The 22,527-nt window shown below is 45.5% G+C and overlaps 1 protein-coding gene across 1 annotated transcript; it reads left to right on the top strand.

The window, feature by feature from the left end:
* The first annotated feature begins 15,753 nt into the window (after nt 1-15,753).
* PMAIP1 (phorbol-12-myristate-13-acetate-induced protein 1) lies at nt 15,754-19,015 on the top strand. The gene is made up of 2 exons (XM_051804435.1): nt 15,754-15,967; nt 16,265-19,015. Exons 1-2 carry the CDS (start codon nt 15,916-15,918, stop codon nt 16,417-16,419), a joined length of 207 nt encoding a protein of 68 aa, XP_051660395.1. The 5' UTR covers nt 15,754-15,915; the 3' UTR covers nt 16,420-19,015.
* Nucleotides 19,016-22,527: the final 3,512 nt, after the last annotated feature.

Raw genomic sequence — 22,527 nt, 5'->3', positions numbered from 1 at the left:
CTTCAAAACTTCCCCCACCTCACCCTTCCCTTCTTCCATGGCATCTTTCACATCTGAGTCCCCAGCACATCTAGATGGGCAGCATAGCAATGGAGATACCACATGGCAAAGCCACGGGTTTCTCAGGACTGAACTGAAGAACACCTTCAGTGAGCACCCAATCTCCATCTCTTTTGAAAGCTGGAAAGGTGTTTTGGAGGCTTATGCTTCAAAAAAAAAGGAACCTCTTGTCTCCCTTCTTCCGTTTACAGACTATATGAAGGTGTCACAAACATAAAGGCTGAGTCTGGAAACTTGTTGCACAGCCACTATATCTGTCTGTGCCAAGTCTGGGCATCTTACCATGAAAATCAAGCTGTTTTCTGTATCTTGTTCATTACCCTTTTTTAAAAATAAACCCTTTTATGTAAGCGTGACTGATCATTATTATGACCTGGCTAATACAAGGAAGGAAATTGGTTAAATTAATTTTACCATGCAGAGGAAAAAACAGAGTCTTTTAAAGCAGTTTTCAAAGTGCTTTTTACTCTGACAGCGCCTTTGCTGCTACGGATCAAACTGTTGAACAGGGTGTTCACAGTCATGAGGTCATCTTCTTCAAACATGGGGTCAAATATGGACTGTGTGTAATTTCAGGTCCTCTTTGAGGAAACCTGAATATCAGGCTTTTCAGGCCACCCCAGTGAGCAAACACATGAAATCCTGCCAAAAGCTGTCATCTGCAGTTCCCCCATCCTGGGGCACAATAGAGATTTTTTTTTTTTTTTTTTTTTTTGCAGATATCTGAGCAATCCTGCAATGCAAAATGCTGAGTTTTAAAAAGGTAGGAGGTAGTACACAAACATGTTGTCTCCCAAAACAGGAGAAAAATAGAGAAAGTGAAAAAAAAGTAAATAAAAAGAGAGAATGAGAAAAGGGAGGAAGGAAGGAAGGAAGAAAAGGGGGGGGGAAGAAAAGAAGAAATCAAACAGTCTCTCTAGTGAAGTCTTGACTGGGAGCTCATGAAACTGCAATGCAGACAGTAAGACACCACTGAGAGTTCCTGTGATTATTTTGCTTTCCTGTGGGCCAGAAACTTACACTGACACACAGTGGGTGGCAAAAGCCACAGCAGAGGGGGAATCCACTTCTCTGAGCAAGTGGCAGTGATTGGCACCACCCCTCTGGGCAGAAGAGGGGTGGCATCTTTTAGTGCATCTTCAATCCAATGCCCATTATCTCAGAAATCAGGATGGGGATTTGAGGGCTCTGCAAGCCAAGCTAACAGCAGAGGAGGAGGAGATGTTGCAAGAGGGGTACATTTCTATCTGTGCTGCTGTGGTCATTTGGGTGACCCACTGGAGCAGCTTTTTGAGGATATGCAGTAATGTTTTAAGTCAAGGGGAAAGGATAGCATTGAATTGATCAACGTGTTAAATTGAGTAATTGGGTTTGTTACACTGAGATAACAAATGAGAAGATGGTGTATCCCACCCCCTGCTCATGCACACTTGCTGCAATGCCATGAGCCTGGCTCAGTTCCCAGCTCTATGGGCCAGAGATAAGAACTTAGGGAAGGGGTACAAGTATTTATCTAAAGATTATGTCCTTCCCTGGGTGGCCTCTCCTTCAATCTTTGTCCTCTGCTGCAGTGGTTTGAAAAAAAGGAGTAACTTCCATGTAGCTTTTGTACGATAAATATCAAAGGAATAAAGGAAAAAGAAAATATTACCTATTGGGGATTTCCACTGAGAAGCTGTGGTTAGGCTAAAACTCCATGACACAGTGGAGACTAGAAAGGATCAACATTAAGTAAAGACTGAGCATTCAGCACACTATTTAGCAATTTAATCATGAGCAGAGTTTCTGACCCCACAACAAGAAGTGGCTACTTCTCTAATCTCTGTAGGAGGGAGAGAGGCAAATATATTGATTCCCATAAGGAGTCCTTGGAGTTTTTTGGTTTTCTTTTTCCTTCATTTTCCCAGGTGTCGCATTTTCAGACTCTTAGAGAACAGAGTTTACTGGTCTTAACTGAGCCCAGCTTTCCCCACAGTCCTGTTCATACATATGCTTCATTAGCTGGAAGTACATAAAGATTGTCAACAATCTAAGACTTCTAAACATTATCCTTTTAAAAGGACACCTATTCCCCATCACTAACATTATTCTACACTCATCTCTTTATGTAGAGGCAAGAATTCCTCATAATTCAGTGTTAAACAATCAGAGAAGCATTGTAAAAATGGATTGTAGAGAGGTCTCCTGTTCTCCTTTCTCTACCAGAGATTACCGTGTTGTGGAAACATCAATTAAGGCCAAAGCAAAGAGACATGAAGATAGATTTTAATGGTGCTGGGTATTGGCTGAAGCATATTTTAAACATGTAGCTTACAGTTGTTCCATTTCCTCTGTTTCAGTAAATACAAGAATCTGTATAGCCCATAATTACATAGACAAGTTTTGATGACTGCTTCCTCCTTTGCAAAAAGTTTGCCTCAGTTTTGTTTTTGAAGAGACTCTCTCATCAGCTGATTTTCTGTACCAACATGCATTAAATAGACTAACCAGACATCCTCAGAGACAGAACAGGCTTGGCCTAGGTTTATTTTTGTGAACATGTGTCATCATTTCTGGATTTCTGAAGTTTACTACAGTTACCCGTTCAAGTGTCTTGCAAATTATGCAAATTAGGAATGAGTCATACTGACAGAGCTAGCACAAAAACAATTAGGTGACAATTCAGAGCTACGATAACTAGTCTGCATGTTGGTACCTCCCATGTGGAATTTAGCCACACTGCCAAACAGTAGTGTCCCTGTCAAAAGTGAAATGGGTTCAGAAGAAAACCTATTCTTGTAGGATTTAATGTAGTTATTTGTATTTAATGGATAGTTCTTAAATATGTCATCTGAATCAAGGAGTCCTTGATTTACAGCCACAGGAAAATGTGCTGATCCAGCTATCCCAGAGAACACAGTGACTTTGATCCTCCATTCCAGTAACATTTCTGTCAAATACTCCTCGACTCACACTGAGAATTTTCTTCTGTCACTGTCACAGAATCACAGAATGGGTCAGGTTGGAAAGGACCACAGTGGGTGGATCTGGTGCAACCTCTCTGCTCAAGCTGGGTCATCCTAGAACACATTGCACAGGATTGCATCCAGACGGTTCTTGAATATCTCCAGTGAGGGAGACCCCACAACCCCTCTGGACAATCTATTCCAGTGCAGAGTCACCCACACAGAAAAGAAGCTCCTCCTCACTTTCAGGTGGAACTTGCTGTGCATCAGTTTCTGCCCGTTGCCTCTTGTCCTATTGCTCAGCATCACTGAGCAGAGCCTGGGTTTGTCCTCCCTTCAAATACTTACAGACATGGATGAGGTTCCCTCTCAGTCATCTCTTCTCAAGGCTCAACAGGCCCAGCTCCCTCAGCCTTTCCTCATAAGAGAGGTTCTCCAGTCCCTTGATGACCTTTGCAGCCCTTCACTGGACCCACTACAGGAGCTCCATGTCTCTCTTGTACTGAGGAGCCCAGAACTGGACACAGCACTTCAGATGTGGCCTCTCCAGGGCTGAGCACAGGGGCAAGATCAACTCCCTCGACCTGCTGGTAATGCTCTTTCTAATGTACCCCACAATTCCATTGGCCCTCTTGGCCACAACAGCATGCTGCTGGCTCAGGGACAACTTGTTTTCTACCAGGACCCCCAGGTCCTTCTCTGCAGAGCTGCTTTCCAGCAGATCAGCCCCCAGCCTGTACTGGTTCTTGGGGTTATTCTTCCCTACATGCAGGATCCTGCACTTGCCTTTGTTGAACTTCAGACAATTCTTTTCTACCCAAGAAGAAGAACCATCTCTCCAGCCTCTCAAGGTCCTTCCAAAGGGCTGCACAGCCCTCTGGAGTATTGGCCACTCCTCCCAGTTTTGTGTCATCAGTGAAATTGCTGAGGGGGCATCTGCTCCTTCATCCTAGTCGCTAAGCAGTAAGCTAAACAATACTGGGCCCAGTATTGAACTTTGAGGAACACCACTAGTGACAGGCCTAGAACTAGACCCTGTGCCACCGACTATGACCCTCTGATATCCGCACTCAGACCTGGAATGACCTTAGTATATTGAGAACAAGCCAAGAAAAGTTGTTGGTAGGCATGGAAGAGCATCCATGCATCCATGACCTGGAATGACCTTAGCTATTAAGAGAACAAGCACAAGAAAAGTGCTGGCCGAGCGCACAGCATTTCTTCAGCAGCAGGCTGCCTTGAGCACTCCCACCAAAGAGGTCTGCTCTTCAATATGCCTTAGCAACAAACCCCTGGTGTGCATAGGAGAGGGAAATGGTGAAAAACTAATAACAGGTAAAACCCACCGTTTTATGCCACAACTGCAATGCCTCTAAGTTCTGCTTTTATGAAAACTGCCCTTTTCCTCACTCCACGAACAATACTCCATGTTACACTCTTGAGAGAAGTCTGTAACCACCAGCGTCTCTGTATCATTGGAGGTCACTGAACAGGCTCCATTTCCTGGTTGCCAACAGCTTGCTTTCTTAGCTTGCAATTTTTTTTCCCCATTCACACAGAAACCAGGTTTACAGCTTGTTGGATTTGTAGGATCCTGTTCTGTTGAGTCGATACAAAAAAATAACTGAAAAAAAATGAAATAGAATCATAGCATGGTTTGGGTTGGAAGGGACCTTAAAGGTCATCTTGTTCTAAATCTCTTGCCTTGGGTAGGGACAACTTTCACTCAGCCAGGTCACTCAAAGCCCCATCCAACCTGGCCTTGAAAGTTCCGGGGATAGGGCACCCACAGCTTCTCTGGGCAACCTGTTCCAGAGCCTCACCACATTCAGAGTAAAGAATTTGTTCCTAAAACCTAATCTAATCTGACTTCTTCTCTGTCAGTTTAAAGCAATCCCCTCTTGTCGTGTCACTACATGCTTTTGTAAAAAGTCCTTCTCCAGGTTTCTTGTAGCCCCCTTAGGTATCAGAAGGAGCTATAAGGTCTCCCCAGAGCCTTCTCTTCTCCAGGCAGAAGAAACCCCACTCTCTCAGTCTGTCCTCATAGGAGAGGTGTTGCAGCCCTGTGATTGTTTTGTGACTTCTTCTGTGCTTGTTCCAACAGGTCCATATCCTTATTATGATTGGGGCCCCAGAACTGGATGCAGCACTCCGGGTGGGGTCACAATAGATTTAATATCAGGGTTAAGGATATTTACAGTCTTTCTCTAGTAATGAACCCTGCAAACATACTAATAAAAGAGATGTAATACTGTGGCTTCAGTGCTAGAGGGGAAGCTGTGACAGGTTTTCAGTTTACAGTACACTTTGCCTATGCATCTGTGAAAGAATGGGATCTTCCTTTAAACTCTCATAAGCATCAAATGAAATGCATAATTTTGGTGTTTGCTGTAATCCTGTCTCTCTCACAATTCCAACCATTCTATAAGTTATCTGTAAATTAATAGTGTAATTTGATCACACATTAATGAAGTCAATAACACTGTCAATTCGGTATCATGCACCAATAACCCTCACCTCAAATATCTTACAACCTAGGATAACTAGATCGAAAAATAGCTAAAAAAATAATAATAATAAAAAAAAGAAGAACAGTATGGTTACTGTTTACCAAGTCTGCTTCAATGTTATTTTTTTCTTTAATTTAGGGATGTGGTCGGTTGGTAGGACATCATTTAGAAGGAAGGGACAAACTCGTTTCAAACCCAGAAGCATTACAACTTTAAAAAAAAAGGAAACAAGGGAAAACTGGGGACAGGAAGAAGATCAGAAACAGGCATTACAAAGAATAGCATGGATAGAGTTGCCAGTACAAGATTCTGTACATTGCTTATTGTACATAATTTGTTATTTGGGGCATAAATTCATAAAGATTCTCCCTCATCCACTGCAACCATACCCAGAACTGCAATGAGTCATTGACCGATAGCTCTCATGACTCTGATTTCACACGTATGATACAAAGAGTTTTCTAACTGAGGCTTTAAAAAGCCTGACAAGGTATTTTACTTGTTGCTTTTGCAGATGATGTAATTTTCTGAGTTTGGCAATTGCTGAGATACCACAAAGAAAGGTGGTTTTCATAGTGGTTCAGCCCTGAGCCAAAACTGAAAGATGACGTTATTTTCTTTGACTAAGCATCCAAACTTCTGTGAGTTTCTCTGGTCTAGAGCCTTCCGGGGTTTTAGACTTGACACAATCACTGCCAAATTTATTGGTCAAATGTGCAGTTCTGTGAGACTGTGAATTCCTGGGCTGGAGACCCAGATGCCACCACTGCTGGATATACCATGACTTCTGCCTGATGTGGCTGTGGTCTCTGCTGGACAGTGGGAACCTGAAGCTCAGGGTGCAATGATTGCACTGACAGTCCTGAGGCCAGCTGGTCCCAAAATCTGTGCCCCTGCATGACTTCCCAGGTCACATACCATAATAGAAAGCACATAGTCACCACATGAGGAACACACGCCATGGAGTCAGCAAGGACACCTCAGCAACCACAGGGTAAACAAGGATGCCTGGGGTAGCAGAACCAGACAGCCACTCTACCCCCAGCAAGAGGGCAACCCCACCGGTGAGGTGCAAAACACTGGCTCCTGAGGTGTCCTTTCAGGGTGTGAAGGGGGTGTTTTCTGGGGTACCCTGCTCCCAGTGTCCCACAGAGGGGGCCGATAGCTTTCTCGTCCTCTGTGCCATGCTCAGTGGGACCCTATAACACTATTGGCATGGGACATCATACCCTGCATCTGCTCCCTGGTGCACATCCTGGGTCACCGGTTCCTCTGGGCACTCTGATATTCTGGTGAGCACTTCAGAGCACCTTCATCTGACACCCCAGCCAGCAGCACTGCGGTTCAGACAGGAAAAGTACCCATAGCACATTACAAGCTTATCACCGCACAGGATCTTGACTAATTTCTCAGGGTTCTGTGGCCTCCATGTTGCAAAACTGTCCCCAGCCTCCCCTAGAGCTGCAAGGAAGTGGTCAGCAGCTGATGACTGTCCAGGTAGGCTTCTCCACCTCTCATCCTTTCCCCAATCCTGTTGGAGGTCATCTGTCACCTCCTCAGCACAGCATTGCCCTCCCCTCTCCCTGCCCACCACCATGCTCTGCCATAACTGCAGACACAGCCTGGTCAGTCCAGCCATCCCCTGCCAGACTCCTGACAGCACCTGACAATTAGTTTGCCTTATGTTAAAACAAAAATAAAAGACAAAATGAAGAAACAAATGAAAAAAACCCAAGAAAATCCCTAAAAAACCCAAACAAGCAAACAAAAAACAACAGAAACAAAAAACATCAACCCTGACTTCCTGTGTCTTTGCAGATTGAGAGTTTCTTCTAGATTCTAGCAGCCTGTGTGCACCTTCCCCCAGTTCCACGTCGTTGCCCACCACAGGATGATGAAACAGGCAGGAAGGATGGCATCATGACCACAAAATATGGTGCAAATCAAGATGCTGTCACGTGAAGTCAGCTCCTACACCTGTGCCTGTGGGATACAACCCCCACCCTTCCTCACCATGACCCAATCTCTTTCCTCCCTCTGGGTATCTGTGCTCCTCCACTTCTCTCCTGCACAAGTGGAGCAGGTAGGGATGGTGACAGCCTTGCTGAGGGGCACAGGACACACACACACACCAGACTGACAAGGGAGGCATGGAGCAGCTGACACTCGGACTTTCCCACAGCACGTAGAGTCCAGAGTACAGAAATAGGTTGTAAAGTGCCGAAAACACTTTGTTGTTAAGTGCAACCCCCTTTTTCTTGTTTCCCTTATTTACTTCTCTTTTATACTCCTTGGAGTCAACCAGTGCATCTGCAGAAAGGTCACTGGTGAGGAAGAACAAGGTGTCCTCATCCTTGAAAGAAGACTTCTTATTTTTCACTTTTTTGTTTGAGCTCTTAATGCCAAAGGTCACTGCCAGAGCTTTCCCTCACACATCAGGAACCAACACCCCCAGCAGCACACCCACAGCCAAAAGTGTGGGTGCTGGGGGCAAAGAGACACACACCCCTCAACACATAATAATGGATGCATGGGAGAAGCTTGCCAGCATGGACACCAAATACCTGCTCTGTGCTGGTTCGGCATTCCCTGAAGTTACCTGGAAACAAACAAAGCAAGATCTCAAATGAGAGGTTCACTTAGCAAAGGAGGGGTTATGAGCTGCAGCTGGTGGTGACACTACATGGAGCTGCTCCCCATAGTAGGGACCTCCTGAAGTCAAGAAGTGGATAGATCCAGCTGTCAGGTCAGCAGGGTAATAGAGAGGCACTCAGGGAGGACAGCACTCCTGTCTGTATCTGACCTTCCTTTTCAACCACTTTCATCATCCCCTCCTCTTCTCTAAGAGCTGCTTACATTCATGGAGAAAAGACCCCAAAGACAGTCCTTTTGGGCAAGAAGGGACAAGCTTCCTTCCATTTCTGTGCAAAGTCATTGCCACCAACACATTTTTTCTTGTAGTCCTTCATGCCTGAAGCTCCTGCAGCTTATTTGCAGAGCAGCTGTGGGGGACTTTCCATTTCCAGGGAGGCTTTTGTCTCCCATTTAGAAAAAGCAGTAAAAGTCACACCCTCCTCCCTCTCTGTATGTTTCTGCAACTGAAAAATAAAACAAAAAAGGAAATTAGCTCATTTCAGTGCAATCAGATGCAAAGACTTAAAGTGAAACTACCTCAAAACATGGGATGTTGTCAGCACTCTGATACTAAATCTGTTGTCAAACAAGTGATGACTCAAGTGGTCCCTCTGCCTTCACAGTCCATACCACCCTGACAGCTTTCACTCAGACACAATTTCAGCTTGTCCTACTTCTCAGCCAGTAAAGCCCACACGGGGACCTTTTGCGTAGAGAGGAAGGGCATATTGCAGGTTTCACACTGCCATGATGCAGCATGCAGATCCTGAAATGGAAATGGCCCAGCCTCCCCCAGCAATGTTCTGGTGGTTCAAGTCTGCTGGAACTCACCAGATCCTAAATTGGAAGTGTGTGTGTGTATACACATCCTGCTCCCATACTCCTGCCAGCTTCTGAGTTCTGGACTGTGATGATCTACTCACAGTATAGTCTGATACTTTTGTGCCCCTTTTTTCCTAAGCAGACATTTTGAATTGAAACCTAAATCATATTCTCATTTCTATTTATAGCAAAGACATGGCTAGAAGATCCCTAATCAAACACATCTAATTGCTCATTCATACAAATCACTGGCAATTCAAATTGTAGAGGAGATCCTATACTTGTAATATTGAACATACTACCGGCCTTTTTCAAATATATAGTTCTAATATTTACAGTGAATAAAACACTAAACCACTTTTTTAAACCCTAAAAATTTCAAGGAAGAAGGTTTCACAGAAGATACTGCATTCCACCTTGTTTCAGTCCCTGTTTTCTCTTATTAAATCTGTCTACCTTTCGCCCTAAGTTCGTAGAATCATGAAATCATAGAATCATAGAATGGTTTGGGTTGGAAGGGACCTTAAAGATCATATTGTTCCAATCCCCCTGCCATGGACAGGGACCTTCCACTAGACCAGGTTGCTCAGTACCCCATCCAGCCCGGCCTTGAACATCTCCAGGGATGGGGCATCCACGGCTTCCCCAGGCAACCTGTGCCACACCAACCTCACAATAAAGATTTTTTTCCCCTAATATCTAATCTAAACCTTCTTTCTTTCAGTTTGAAGCCATTAACCCTTGCCTGTCACTACTAAATATTCTCTCTCCATATATTTTGTAGGCTCCCTTCAGGTACTGGAAGGCTGCAATTAGGTCACCCTTAAGCCTTCTCTTTTCCAGACTGAACAGTCCCTCAGCCTTTCCTCATAGGAGAGGTGTTCCATTTAAAATGTTTTAGTCTTTAACTCTGTTTTGTGGGATTTAGGAGCACTAAATTCTTCATCCAAACAGAGGTTGTTCAAACAAGGCACTTCCAAAACTGAACTCAGAGAAATTATTATTCACAATAGTCTGAAAATCCTCTTCCCATGCAAAATAGTTCCTGTCACAACTGGAGAGCATTGGGAAGGTACAGGAGAGACACTGCAGCACTGAGTCACTGGCTTAGTGCTAGATTAGGAATTCCAGGTCACCATGCCAGCATCCAGAAAAGTTTGATTGGATTCTCTAATTCTCCTGGTAGACTTCAGTGATTCACAGCAAGTCACCGATAATGAGCCCTGTATGGGTTACCAGGTTGCTGGCTCAGCTGCAAGGCAGCGGCGTGCCAGGAAAGCAGCAACTGTCTCATACATGGGATTTCCCGTTTGTTTTTTTCAATCCCACACCTGCTGCATTGACTATACACAAAAATTATGACAAAGTGCAGAGGAGGTGCAGGAAACAAGGGAACCAGGAAACAAGAGAGCCAGAACTAGAAAAAGATCTGGCAGACCAGCAAGCAATGAAGAATTCCAGAAATGGAGCACATTCACATTCTGAACGAAGATAGCAAGACGAAAATAACCATAGTCACCATTCAAGGGAGGACCTCTGCAAGAACCTTGCAGTAATGGTGCAGCTGTGCTAACACTATGCTTGGCGTTTGCAAAGACACCTACGCACATGCATAAGAGCTCTTCAGCAAATACCAGCCTGATAAACAGCAACCAACGCCAATATTTACTTTATGAATACCTTTGCAGTTGCAAAGACTGGCCTTTACAAGGATGTCATCACCTTCACAGCTGCCAAAACCTTCTTAGCAAACTACCTAGTACATCTTTCCATCTCTTACAACCTCTTTATCTCTCTGGGAAGTTTTCGGTGACTATCAAGGGGCCGAATTGGGAATGATCTGCAGGGTCTCTGCTTTCTGCTTTCACAGAAAATTCAGCTCACCCCAGCCAATTTTGAATTGACCATATAAAAAACCTAAGACCAGGAAAATCCTGTCAATTAAGGTTCCTCACAATTAATCCTTGATTGAAGTGCACACAGTCAATATAAACTCTGTTACACTCTAACTATATCAAAGAGGGGTTCTGCCACTCAATCCCATCCTCAGACAAATGTTCTTGCTCTTGGCAGGAAAATTGCTTGGCACAAACTGGTACTGGTGGGTAACAAATCAGACTCCCGTGAGTCATCTTTCAGTACCATTTTGCAGGTAATGAGTTAGTGCTGCCTGCTGCTGCCTGCTGCTGCCTGCAAAGGTGGTTGCAGAGGAAAAAGTGGGGGTTAATCCCTTTGCCAGTGACAGAGTATGTAATATATAAGCAACCATGCAGTTTACCTTTTGCTAAGAAAATTATTTGTTTAAGCTTTCAAGGAAAGCAGGCAAGAGAAAATAGAACAGGAGGAAGAGTCTAAGAATTAATGATAGGCATTAGGTAATATTTAAACAGCAGATGAGATCTGTACAAGTGTGGTTACATCCCAGCAGTGGACAGGAAGCTCTGCTTAGTTTCTTTTCCTGAGTAGTGCTGAATCGAATCATATAATCAAATCGAAGTCAAATTAGCTGGCATATTTCACTTATCTGCTTAAAGCTGCATGAATCTTTACCCTTGCCATAGTGGAGTGTCAGCAGTACAGCAGTAGCTGCTGGAAGTTGAAGTTTTACTGCAGTTGCCACCAGAATATTGCTAATAGAGAACAAAGTCATTTCCTTCAAAAGTAAGGTTGAGATTAATGCTTCAGGCTGGAGGATTAAGGAAGCTTTACTTGTAACAGTGAGAGAGATCCCTGGAGGGAAGCTGACAGAGAAGAGAAAACCAGAAAATTAGAGTGCCTTAAGAAAAATAATGATAATCAATAAAATAAAATAAAACCTAACAAAACACAACCAACCAAACAGAAAACCCCAGCCAAACAAAGAAAACCTATCCAAGGCTATCATCACACTCTCTCGGCGTGGCTGCACCCTGCTGCACTTTCCTGAAATGACCTTGCTTTTTGGTCCTGACAATAGAGTCAAGTTTCCTGCTCGGATGCGCAGACCTGCAAGGATCAACAAGAACTGCCGACTCTGTGGTCTGCAGAAACAGGAAAAGAGAGGGAGAAAAACAAACAGCTTCTGAGTTAACATAAGAGCTGTCAACACCAGGCAGCCTTGGGAAGATGAGAAGATAAACTCCTGTGATGAAACAGTACCAGAGATTTATTTAAGATCTTACAGGGAGGCACAGAAACAGCTTGAAAATGATTCAGCACAAATAACTGAGTTCAGAGAAAAAACAGCTAGTTTCCTTTTTCTCCCACTCTTGATTTCATTTCTTCAGATTTTGATTTCCTTTCAACAAGCCTGCCTGCTAGTGTTATGTGTACTGAGAATATGTCACATGTCGGCTTTCAATGACATGTTCCTGGTAAAACCACATCACCCAACCACATCACCCAGACACCGGTGAAGCTTGGGCACATTATCTCAACATGGTTCTCTCTTCTCAGATGTTCAATTGCAATAACTGTGAATGGTGTTAAACAGAAAAAACCTGGAAGGCTGCTCCAGGTGGGTGGTGCTCCTTGGGCTGCTGCTCTGCTCCCTGCCATGGCTGTGCCCACCTGGGGACCTGTGGTCCTGCTCAGTGCAGCCATGGCAAGAAAGAAAGTTTCGTGGCTGCTCTGGCAGAGCACCTTCCCAGGGGGCTATGCTTCCCACAGACACACCACTTTATTTAGGGGAATCGAAACAAGAAAACGACAGAGCTCACTGGTGGCTTGAAACCGCAGTGGACTTATTTTCGCTTTACCCCTATTGCGCAATCCTGTAATTGGCAGCAGCCCCGTGGTGTGTTGCTCCCGCCATAACGGGCTGTAATTACATACCAGTAAGTCACTCACACACCGGTAAAACCCTGCAGGGATGTGGGCCAGATGTGGAGATGGAGTAAGTTCCCCTCTCAACAGCGGTGGGTCTCCCCGCATTGCACCAGTGCACTCAGACACATGGCTCTGCCTGCAGCAACCCAGGAGCTGAGTACTTCGGATACTCTGGCTCACAGGCAGATCTATTAACCCATTTTGTACACTAAAGTTTCATCTCTCCCTTTGTCCCCACACCCTTTCTCCCACTTCCTTTCCCCCCTCCCCTTCTTCCCCTTAAGGGCTGTTATTACCCTTAGCACTGTTTTAAAATAAAACAAAGAGAATAATTGATGCTTGTGAGTTCACTAACCCATCAGCTGCCCTGACAGGAAAGAATCTCCTCTCCCACATATGCCCAAAAGAAGGGTCCATCTCTTTGTGTGACTGCAGGAATACAGAGAGAAGTTGCCTCTAAAACTCATCTGCCTTCAGGGTGAGGAAGTGTTCCTGAGCAGCACAGGATCGAGGTTAATTTAGTTTTGGCTTCACTGGAGGAAGAGTCATTTAAATAATTTGCCCAAATATTTGATCTGTCTCCAAATTCACAAGGAAGAAAAAGCTGCAGGTCATACCTGGCTCTGTCTAAACAAGCAAAACGGATGAGCAAAGTAACACAGCTGCCAGAAGTGCAAAGGACCAGTGTATCCCCATGGCTTGACTTTGTGGCACCTTCCATGCATTGGGGACTTCCGAGCACTGAGAGAAGAAGGGGCACGTGGGGTCTTGGTAAGGGCCCTGGCCCCATGTGCTGACATTCTAGAGGGGCTGCTGTGATTTGTGGAGCAGCCGTCAGGCTGTGGCTGTGAGATGCAGCCCTGAGCATCATGTGCTGCAGACACACACTTCTACCACAAGGGACGACACGTCATGCAGACGTGCTCCTGAACTGTATACCTGCCTTCCCATCATTTAAAACCCAACAAATATTTTTGGAAGAAACAATTTCTTATGTAACAGGAATGACGTGGCTCTGCCTGAATGAGGCTGGGTTACTAACAGGGGTGTTCATGCAGCTGAAAAGAGACCCTGAACACATTAAGTCAAGCCAATATGCCTACATGACATTTAGGTTGAATACCAGATGAGAAGTGAAGGCAATACATTCTCAAAAACATCAGAAATTCCTCCGTGGCCAACCTAAGATGCCCTGACACCAGACAGAGTGCATTGCGTGATGCTGACAGTGCCCAGCTACTGTCTTGGGAGTGCCCTTGCAAAAGCCTCATCCAGCTGTATCCTTCTTTTAGACATCTCACCCTGCCCTGTGAGTTGGTATCACTGCCTCTTCCACATGCCAGCCATGCAGCTGCCTTCTGCCAGGTACCAACAGGGCTGAGGTTTCCTACACAGGGAGAGAAATCAGTCATGTTTCAGATGTACCATCATTTCTGGGAAATAGTCAGGGAAAAGGGTATCTGAACAGAGCTGGTGAATGATTCCCCTTCTAATGGACTTCAAAGTCATCAGTATTTCTAGACACTTAACTTGAGAGGCTCCTGTCCCATAGAAAGGAGATTCTCGACATCCCCTTGTAGGTCTGTATTACACTGTGCCATTTTTTCCTTTGTGAAGTTGTACTTTGATGGGAGAGGTAAGAGTTTACTGACTTTCAGCCTCAAATCAGTCCTTTGTTATGTCTGACATCTGTGCTTTCTTTATCTCAAGGTATTTTCATTTCCCCCTAAAAACAGAAGTCCATCCTGTAAGTCAGTGGACCAGATATCAACTCTCCTGGAGACAGGAGGCCGATGAGTGATCCATATATCACTGGCAGCTCTCCCAACATTGTGCAACAATCACAAAGACACGAGGGTGACTTTGTTTCAGCTCTTGTTTCTTGCAAAAAGCACCATCTAAAATTATAGCAAGCACAGGCAAGTGTGCCCTGGCATGTGTCAGCCAGCACCATGCAGGGTAGACTAGTGGTAGGGTGGCCCTTAATTGCAAGTAGCAGAGAAATATGGGCTACCTTGTTTCTTTATGTTTAGTTTGAGGGCAAGGTCACCATCACCAAAGTTTAGACGAGGGGAATTGCTCAGCCTGGAGAAAAGAAGGCTCTGAGGAGACTTTATTGCAGCCTTTCAGCACTTGGAGGGGGCTTAGAAGAAAGACAGGCATTTTGCAGTAGAACAAAGGTTTTAAAATGGGTTTTAAACTGAAGGACCGTTTAGTTTAGATTAGCTATAAGGAAGAAGTTTTTTACAATGAGTGCAGTAAAACACTGCCACTGATTGCCAAGAGAGGTGATCGAAGTCCCATCCCTGGAAACATCCAAGGTCAGGTCTGATGGGGCTCGGAGTAACCTGACCTAGTTGAGATCTTCCTGTCCTTGGAAGGGAGGTTGGACTAGCTGACTTTTAGAAGGTCCCTTCCAACTCAAACTATTCTATGATTCTATGATAATAACAGACCACATCTCTTGCTTCTACTTGTCAAAGCACACTCCATCCCTCCACCTTTTTCCTCATAATGGTCACAACCCTGTCCAGCTCTCCTGGACCACCACCACAAGCACAGCCCACCCTCCCATCTCTCTTTCCCTAGCACAAGCCTACCCCACCCCTCTGCCTCTTCTTGCCGGATGATGCAAACCCCACCACTCCACCTCCCTTGGCCACCCACGCCTCCATCCCCTCTTCACTAAGCACACTCCATCCCTCCATCCTGTCTCCCCCACGCACGCCCCATCCTCCCATCTCCTTCCGTCCGGCACACCGCATCCCGCCGGGCTTTTTGTGACCGGCAGCGGAGGCGTTGTCCCTGCCCGGTCCCGCTCCGCCCGGGCACGCCGCCTCCTGCCCGCCCGGCGCGGGAGGGGCGGGATTCCCGCGCGTTTTCCACACGTCAGGACTCGGGGAAACCCCCGGCGAGCCGCGCTGTAAGCACCGCGCTCCGCCCCTGTGCCCGCAGTCCGCTGCCGCCGTCGAGCCGTGAGGACCTGGGACATAACTGCTCCGCACCGAGCCCAGCCGAGCCGAACTTGGGCGGTCAGTGTCCTGCCGAGCCGAGCCCGGACAGTCCGTGCCGAGCCGAGCCTGAAGAGCCCGTGCCCCGCCGAGCCGAGCCCGGACGGTCCGAGCCCCGCCGCCGCGATGCTGCCTGGCAAGACCCTGCGCAAAGCCACGCCACCAGCCTCTCCTGCAGGTACCGGAGTGTGAAGCGAGAGGGTGGGGGTAACAGGATGGGACTGGACAGGACGGGAACACACGGTTCTGCTGCTCGCCCGACTCCTGCACCGGGAGCGGGGGCAGAGCCCGGAGCGACTGCGGTCGCTCGTGTGGAGGCGAGGGCGGTACAGCCACTGCTCTCAGTGTGTGTGTGTGGGAGGGGAGGGGAGATGTGTTTCATATTGAGAAAAGAAGTAAAAAATTGAACAAACTTGTGGGGATTTCTTTAAAACGGAAACCACGCTTGGTGTCTGACGGCCGCGTGTGTCCGCAGGGCGGGAGGCGGCGGCGGCCGAGTGCGCCCGGGAGCTGATCCGCATCGGCGACAGGTGGGACCTGCGGCAGAGGATCCTGAACCTGCTCAGCAAGCTGTTCTGCCCGGAGATTTGGGCTGCCCGCGAACACGGCGCGCAGAACGGCAGGGGATGATGACCTTGGCTTTATGGTTTGGAACAAGAGACTTCACAGACACCGGGAGATGAAGAAACCTTGGAAATTTAGTTGCATTGTGTTTAGCTGCCTGTAGCCGTCTAAGGATGGCTATCACATGATTTCTCTGAAGAATGTTACAGCAATATTTGCGTGTGAATGCCAGGTGGGAAAAAAAAAATAGTGATGGGCAGAGCCCCTCACCTTGCAGTGGTGAACTGGGGGGAGATGGTGACATGGGGAGACTTGGGGCAAGACTGAACTTGCCTTTCACCGTGGTCTGAGGAGCCTTCCAGGAACCCAGTTTCCCCAGTCGCCCTCTGGTCCTCATGTCCCACAGCCATGTTTCACCAAGGAGCTCGGACCACCTCAGGATGAAACCAAAAAAAGTGGCAGTGTCTTGGAACTTGGGATCATGAATTCCACAGCAAAAGCCAGTTGCTGAGTTTTTGACTGCTGTCCTTTTCTAAAGCCTGGATCCTGCTGGACAGGGATCTGGTGATGGGATTATATAATTCATTCAAGAAAACCACTGTCTTTGTTGAATAGTTTTTTGTCACAGGATTTTGCTTTGCAGACTAAGAGTTAAAGTTCTATGAATTAACACAATGTTGCATAGTTCTAGCCTATATTATAAATATATAGTATGTATATGTAAAATACAAATATCTGCACCACAAGTGTATGAAACAGGTATTTCACGGAGCTATTAATTGAATGGTGTCTGGGCTCAAACATAGTTTGAAAAAATGTTCAATACGTGGTTTAAAAAATTGGTATAAAAATACATTACATAAACTAAAAAGAAGTTTGACAATTAAGGAAATAAATCACATTAGCATCATATAAGATATATCTGAATATATATTACAAAAATACAGGTATTGAGGTAATTGTGGTGGAAGAATTCTTTCAATATTACAAAGAATTTCTTGACAACAGTACAATTCTGCTGTGTCTTTATAAGTAATGAAACAACTTCAATAGAAGTAGATCTTAAAGTCTAATCTCAGGTTTTCTTGAGAATGTTATTTATTCAAAGAAAGTAACTACCTCTCTTTGAAGAAATAATATCAATATAATTGAATGTTACAGACAGCACAGTAACCTTAGATTTTTGAATGTTTAATTACATATACTTATAAGCGAAAGTTCTTCCTGTGTACTTTATTTCCATTTCATCTCATGGCAACCTCATTTCAGTTCCAGAATGGAACATCCAGTGGATAGTGATGCACTGTGCCTATCTCACTGAGGTGTTACTACCCTTGGCTGGCTTCAGAGGAGCTGAATTAAACCTGCTGATCGCTGTCAAGGCAAACAATAACTGTGCCAGTCCATTCTTGTCAAACTCAATCCTAACCAGTACTTTTTTCATGGGTTTTCATGGCTGAAGTGATCCTGTTTCATAGCCACCTCTAAGGTCAATGGTCAGAGTTCCTTCCCTTAACTAACCTTGTATGTGAGTACATATGCATTTTATTAGGCTGTATAATTGCACTTTCTGATATTTGTGTCTATTCGAAGTATTTTCCTGCCTTGTAGTGAATTTTTGTTTGTATTTATAATTTATTCCTCGGTTAGCTCTTCTGAATCTGCCTTTCCAAAACTGTCATTACATATCTCTGGTCACTCTCACAAAAAACCCTGTGTGCTATGTATTGACACTGATTTCTGTCACTGAGCAGAAGCTGACTGACTTTGACTACTTTCCACATGGAAAATTTAACCCCGTCCCAGTGGTGTTACCGGGAGCCTTGCTGTTGGCTTGAGCCACACGCATGGTTCCCTCCTCCTCTAAGCTAGCTAACACCTTTTGAGTGAGAACAGAATGTTTCAGGAATAGTTGTTATTTATCTTAGTACTGCAAAGTAGTGTGTTTTGCGTACACATACCCAGGTCAGTTTTTCAGGTACTAAAAAGAAAATGCAAAGAGTTTCAGTTCAGCTGAACACCAGCTCCCAGGCTAGCACTGCACGCAGCTTGGCAAACTGTTCATCAAAGGCAGCTCCAACTCCAAGAAATATGGTTGCTGTTGTATGTCTTACACTTGGTGGAGTCTTGGACTCTTCATCAAGGACACTAAACTATGACCATGCCTGCCTGGAACTCTCAGGAAAATTCAGCATTAGCATTTGTATTACTAGCTAAAATGTACTTGAATAAAAGTGTTCTCAATGTATGCTGCTTTGAAATTCAATAGGAAATGAGGTGTGGGTTTTATACAGCCAACCCATTCCTTCAGGCTCTAGCCTGAAAACTGTGAAATACTATGGAAAAAAATATACTCATAAATGCATTGTCATGGGGATATCCAATTTAAGTATTGGCACATTATTTTTCTGTCTAGATATGCAAAGACTATTTGCTTTTTTTTTGAAACTTTTTATATTTTTCTGAGTATGGTTAAGACTGCTATCATTCACCAGGAACTCAAGAAGGAGATCTAGATCCAAGAGACCAGTGCCAGCATGTGACCAAGCACTTGTTGATGTCTGTCCTAGGTTCTTTTTGTTACTTCTGCAAAGGATCTGCTTTATGACTTTTATCAATATGAGTTTGTTTTTCTTAAAGCCTATTCTGGATGCGGGCCAGATGTGTTGCTGTATGCCTCATGCACGTATGTCTTGAATCCATGCTAAGATAATAAATACGAAGTGTTTACGAGAAAAATGAGTCACTGTTGTTACAACTCCGGTTTTCTTTTGTGTGTTTTGAATGCATGATTGTATTATGCAAATTCCTTCCATACTTCCACGTCAGCAGGCACACACTGGGGCAAAAGCAGAGTACCAGCAGGTATGCTTCAGGAAATTAGGCTTTGACTTCTGCCTTCAAGAGGAAAAAGGTGTACCCATAACCTTGAACTTCAAAGAGACACTTATTCTAATATTTTCTAGTAACTACTGCCTGCAGAATAGTTGGGTGGTGTCAGGGAGTCCATTACTTCTACCAGAGGTGTGCTGCAGCTTTGAAAAAGAGTGTCCCTGAGGATCAGTGAAGGATAGACATCCAAGTTAAGGGTTTTGTCTCAGATCCAGGCAGAAAGGCATTTTGTCAAAGTCAGATTTTTACTTTCTCCAAAGTTTGAAGCTGGAGCTTTGGAAGAAGAGGAAATAACACTGTTTACCACAAAGGAATAGCAAAGGGATAGTGCAGAGAAAATTCTTCGCTAAAGCTGGGACCCAAAGATCTGCCTGTGGACAGGAGAGCCTTAGATCCTCACCTGCTATGCCATGCACTGACTCACCGTGCTGCTGCCCCCCAGCTTCACAGGCAGGGAGCTTCATGCCTGTGGCATGTATTTCCAGTGCAAGTAGGACTGAGAGCTTCCAGGCCAAAGGTTCTGTTTTCTAATAAGCAGAAAAAAAAAATAAAGAGAAGCAATTCCCTGTCCTTTCCCAGTTAGTCACCAGCAGAGGCCTGGAAATGCTTTACTTTGGGGGACATCAGTGAAGTGCTCTTGAGAAGGACCACTTGGTGAAAAGTGCTACCATGGGTACTGCACAGAGGTCTGGTTTTGCAAAGCTTCACCAGCAAATTAGACTCATATGACTCATTAGACTTGTGAAAATATCCAGACACCTTCACCTGCTGCCTGCTAGAGCCTGGGCCCTCTCCAGCCAAGTCACCTTCAGAGCACTGCTCCTCCCTAAAAGGCAGGGGGAAAAAATCCTATCATTGGGGCATGACATTGCCTTCTAAATGCACTTGACTCACCCATAAGCACCTGATATCAAAAAACCAAAACAAACCCACCTGTCCAAGCAAACTGATAGAATTGCCACCCTGTAATGCTTTTCATTAACTGGGCACAGCACTTGCCCAGGCAACAAGTGCAGCCCCACACTTGCACTGTGCTTCCCTGGGTGAAAACCATCCTAGTGCCCTTGGCCAGCTCATGCCTTCACACCTGAGACTGAACGCACAAGTGGTATTTCCTAAACAAATTGCTAGACAAGGAGACACCTCCTCCTTCCCCTCATGGGATGTTTTTATAAATCAACTGAAAAACAATGTCTCATGTGCTGCTCATTATTTTTAGCACACGCTGCTGGATGGGACTATATTTTATCACTTTCCTCCCGTTGACACGAGAGGGTGTGCATCCATAGAGGCGTAAGGAGGCTGGACAGGAAGGGTTGGGGATGTGATGTGCTGACGTTCAGTCTGGCAGGGTTTTCCACGAAGCAGGTGACTGTCTGATGCTGGGGCTGTCAGTGAGCAATAGTTTCAAAAGCTGTTACAGCTGTAAACAAGGGTCCTCACCCAAGTGCGTCAGGACATTGTCTGGCCTGTGTAAGAAACGGGCCACACCAAGGCTGCCCTGCCTTCTCACGCATGGTCTCTTTGCAATGCAATTCTCACCACTCCGCAAACCCTCTCAAAGCGTGGAGGCTGGTGTCACTCCTTCAGCAAGAGGAGATATCCCACGAAATGACAGGAACCACAAATAAAACTGCTTCAGCCATTTAACCTTACAGGGGCTTTGGTGTCATTCCCTCATCCCCATGAAGGGATGGTAGGAGCACCACCAGGCTCGGTTCCTCTGTGCCACTGTCACTGCTTGAAGGGACAAGTCACTTTCTGGAGTGGACAGGCCAGCTTTCAAATCTCAAGAAAAGCATTTACTTTCAGCAGCACTGAATAAGGCCAATAATAAGATGCCAAGACCTTCTCCCTCAGCTCCTGGATCCTAGCTGGGATCACAGTCCCCTACTACATGGGGGCAACTAAGGGCAGAATTCTGCTTGCAGCTTCCGCTTCATGCTCCTGAGAGCGATGTGACAAAAGCCGTGACAAAGGCAGGAGGTCACATCCATGTCCACCCTGCCCCAGATCAGTAATCAGGGAGGCAATTTTTGACAAAAGCAGCTGGACTTTCCCCAGCACCACCACAGTGTTGATAGCAAATGGCTTTGATAGGTAGGGGAAAACGCAAGGAACTACAGCATCAGGTAACTTGTTTGCTCAGTGCAACAGTATCAGACTGATTCAGCTGCACAGCGAGGTGAGGTCAGCACATATGGGACTATTAGCAGAAAGTTCTAGTTTTAGTATTGACTAACTTCAGAAAATACCCTGGCTGCCAGAAAATATCCTTCTAGTCACAGCTTTACACACCATGGGATTGGAAAGGTAATTCCTTGTTTTAGGGAAGGATGTTTATTTGCATCATGTTCTCTTTTTTTGATAATTTAAACAGAAGGATTTCTTTAGAAGGAAAAAAAGTTTATTATTTGTGCATTAATTTGTGAAGTCTTTTAGCCAAGCCAAGTGCTTTATAAACACAACTACATGGCAAGGCCAAGTCATGGCTGGCTTTTCCTATAAACGGAGAGTCCGACACAGGCTTTTACTAAGGGTTGCTGGAGATGGTCCAGTTTCAGCCATGGTCATGATGAGGAGAAACACTTTAACCTTCCTTGCAGGGAGGACCAGCCCTAGATAACCTGCAAGTAGATCACCTGCTCCCCAGGCATCTATTGACATGAGGCTGCTGAACACAGGGAGCAGGTGCTGCAAAAGTGTTTATGCAACATAGTATTGCATAGAAAAGAAAAAAAGCAGCACCAAACTGCTGGACCAAAAATCTCCCAGTGCAGGCCAAGGCAAGGGCATGGGTTTGGCTTTGCAGAGCCAGTAGGGTGGACATGCCCCCCTGCAGTGATGCCTGGCTCTGGGGCTGATCCTGTATGGCCATGGTCACCAGAAAGTGTAGGTCAGGGCTGTGGCCTGGGAAGGTTTTGCTTCCCCCTGTCATCACGGTCACATGTTGCCCTGTGGCATCACTTCCCTGCATTCATGGGCATCATGCCCAGCCACCACCTGCTCTGCTCCTGCCCAGCCACTGACTCTGGGGTGGGCTGTGGTAACCTCCTCCCCAGGGTCTCTCCTTCACACCACCCCTGCATGGTGACAGTGACCATTAGCTTCTGTTAAATGTGGTAAAGTGGCAGTTTTGATCCTGGAAATAGAGAGGAAGGAACAGCCACTCCAGACACACGGATGCTATTCAGTTATAAGTAGCATCCAGTGATGTTTACAGGGAACAGAAGAACAGCAAAGCTGTAAAAAAATGAGAAATAAACTGGAACTTTTCAGGTA

Source organism: Manacus candei, unplaced genomic scaffold (assembly GCF_025592945.1).
Source record: "Manacus candei isolate 608988 ecotype Guabito, Panama unplaced genomic scaffold, ASM2559294v1 h1tg000061l, whole genome shotgun sequence".
Taxonomy (NCBI): domain Eukaryota; kingdom Metazoa; phylum Chordata; class Aves; order Passeriformes; family Pipridae; genus Manacus; species Manacus candei.
This window is presented reverse-complemented; position numbering and strand designations above follow the sequence as displayed.

Coding starts and splice junctions, on each gene's coding strand:
- PMAIP1 (XM_051804435.1), top strand. CDS start 15,916: ATGCTGCCTGGCAAGACCCTGCGCAAAGCCACGCCACCAGCCTCTCCT. Junction 15,968..16,264: donor GCCACCAGCCTCTCCTGCAG/GTACCGGAGTGT, acceptor GTGTGTCCGCAG/GGCGGGAGGCGGCGGCGGCC.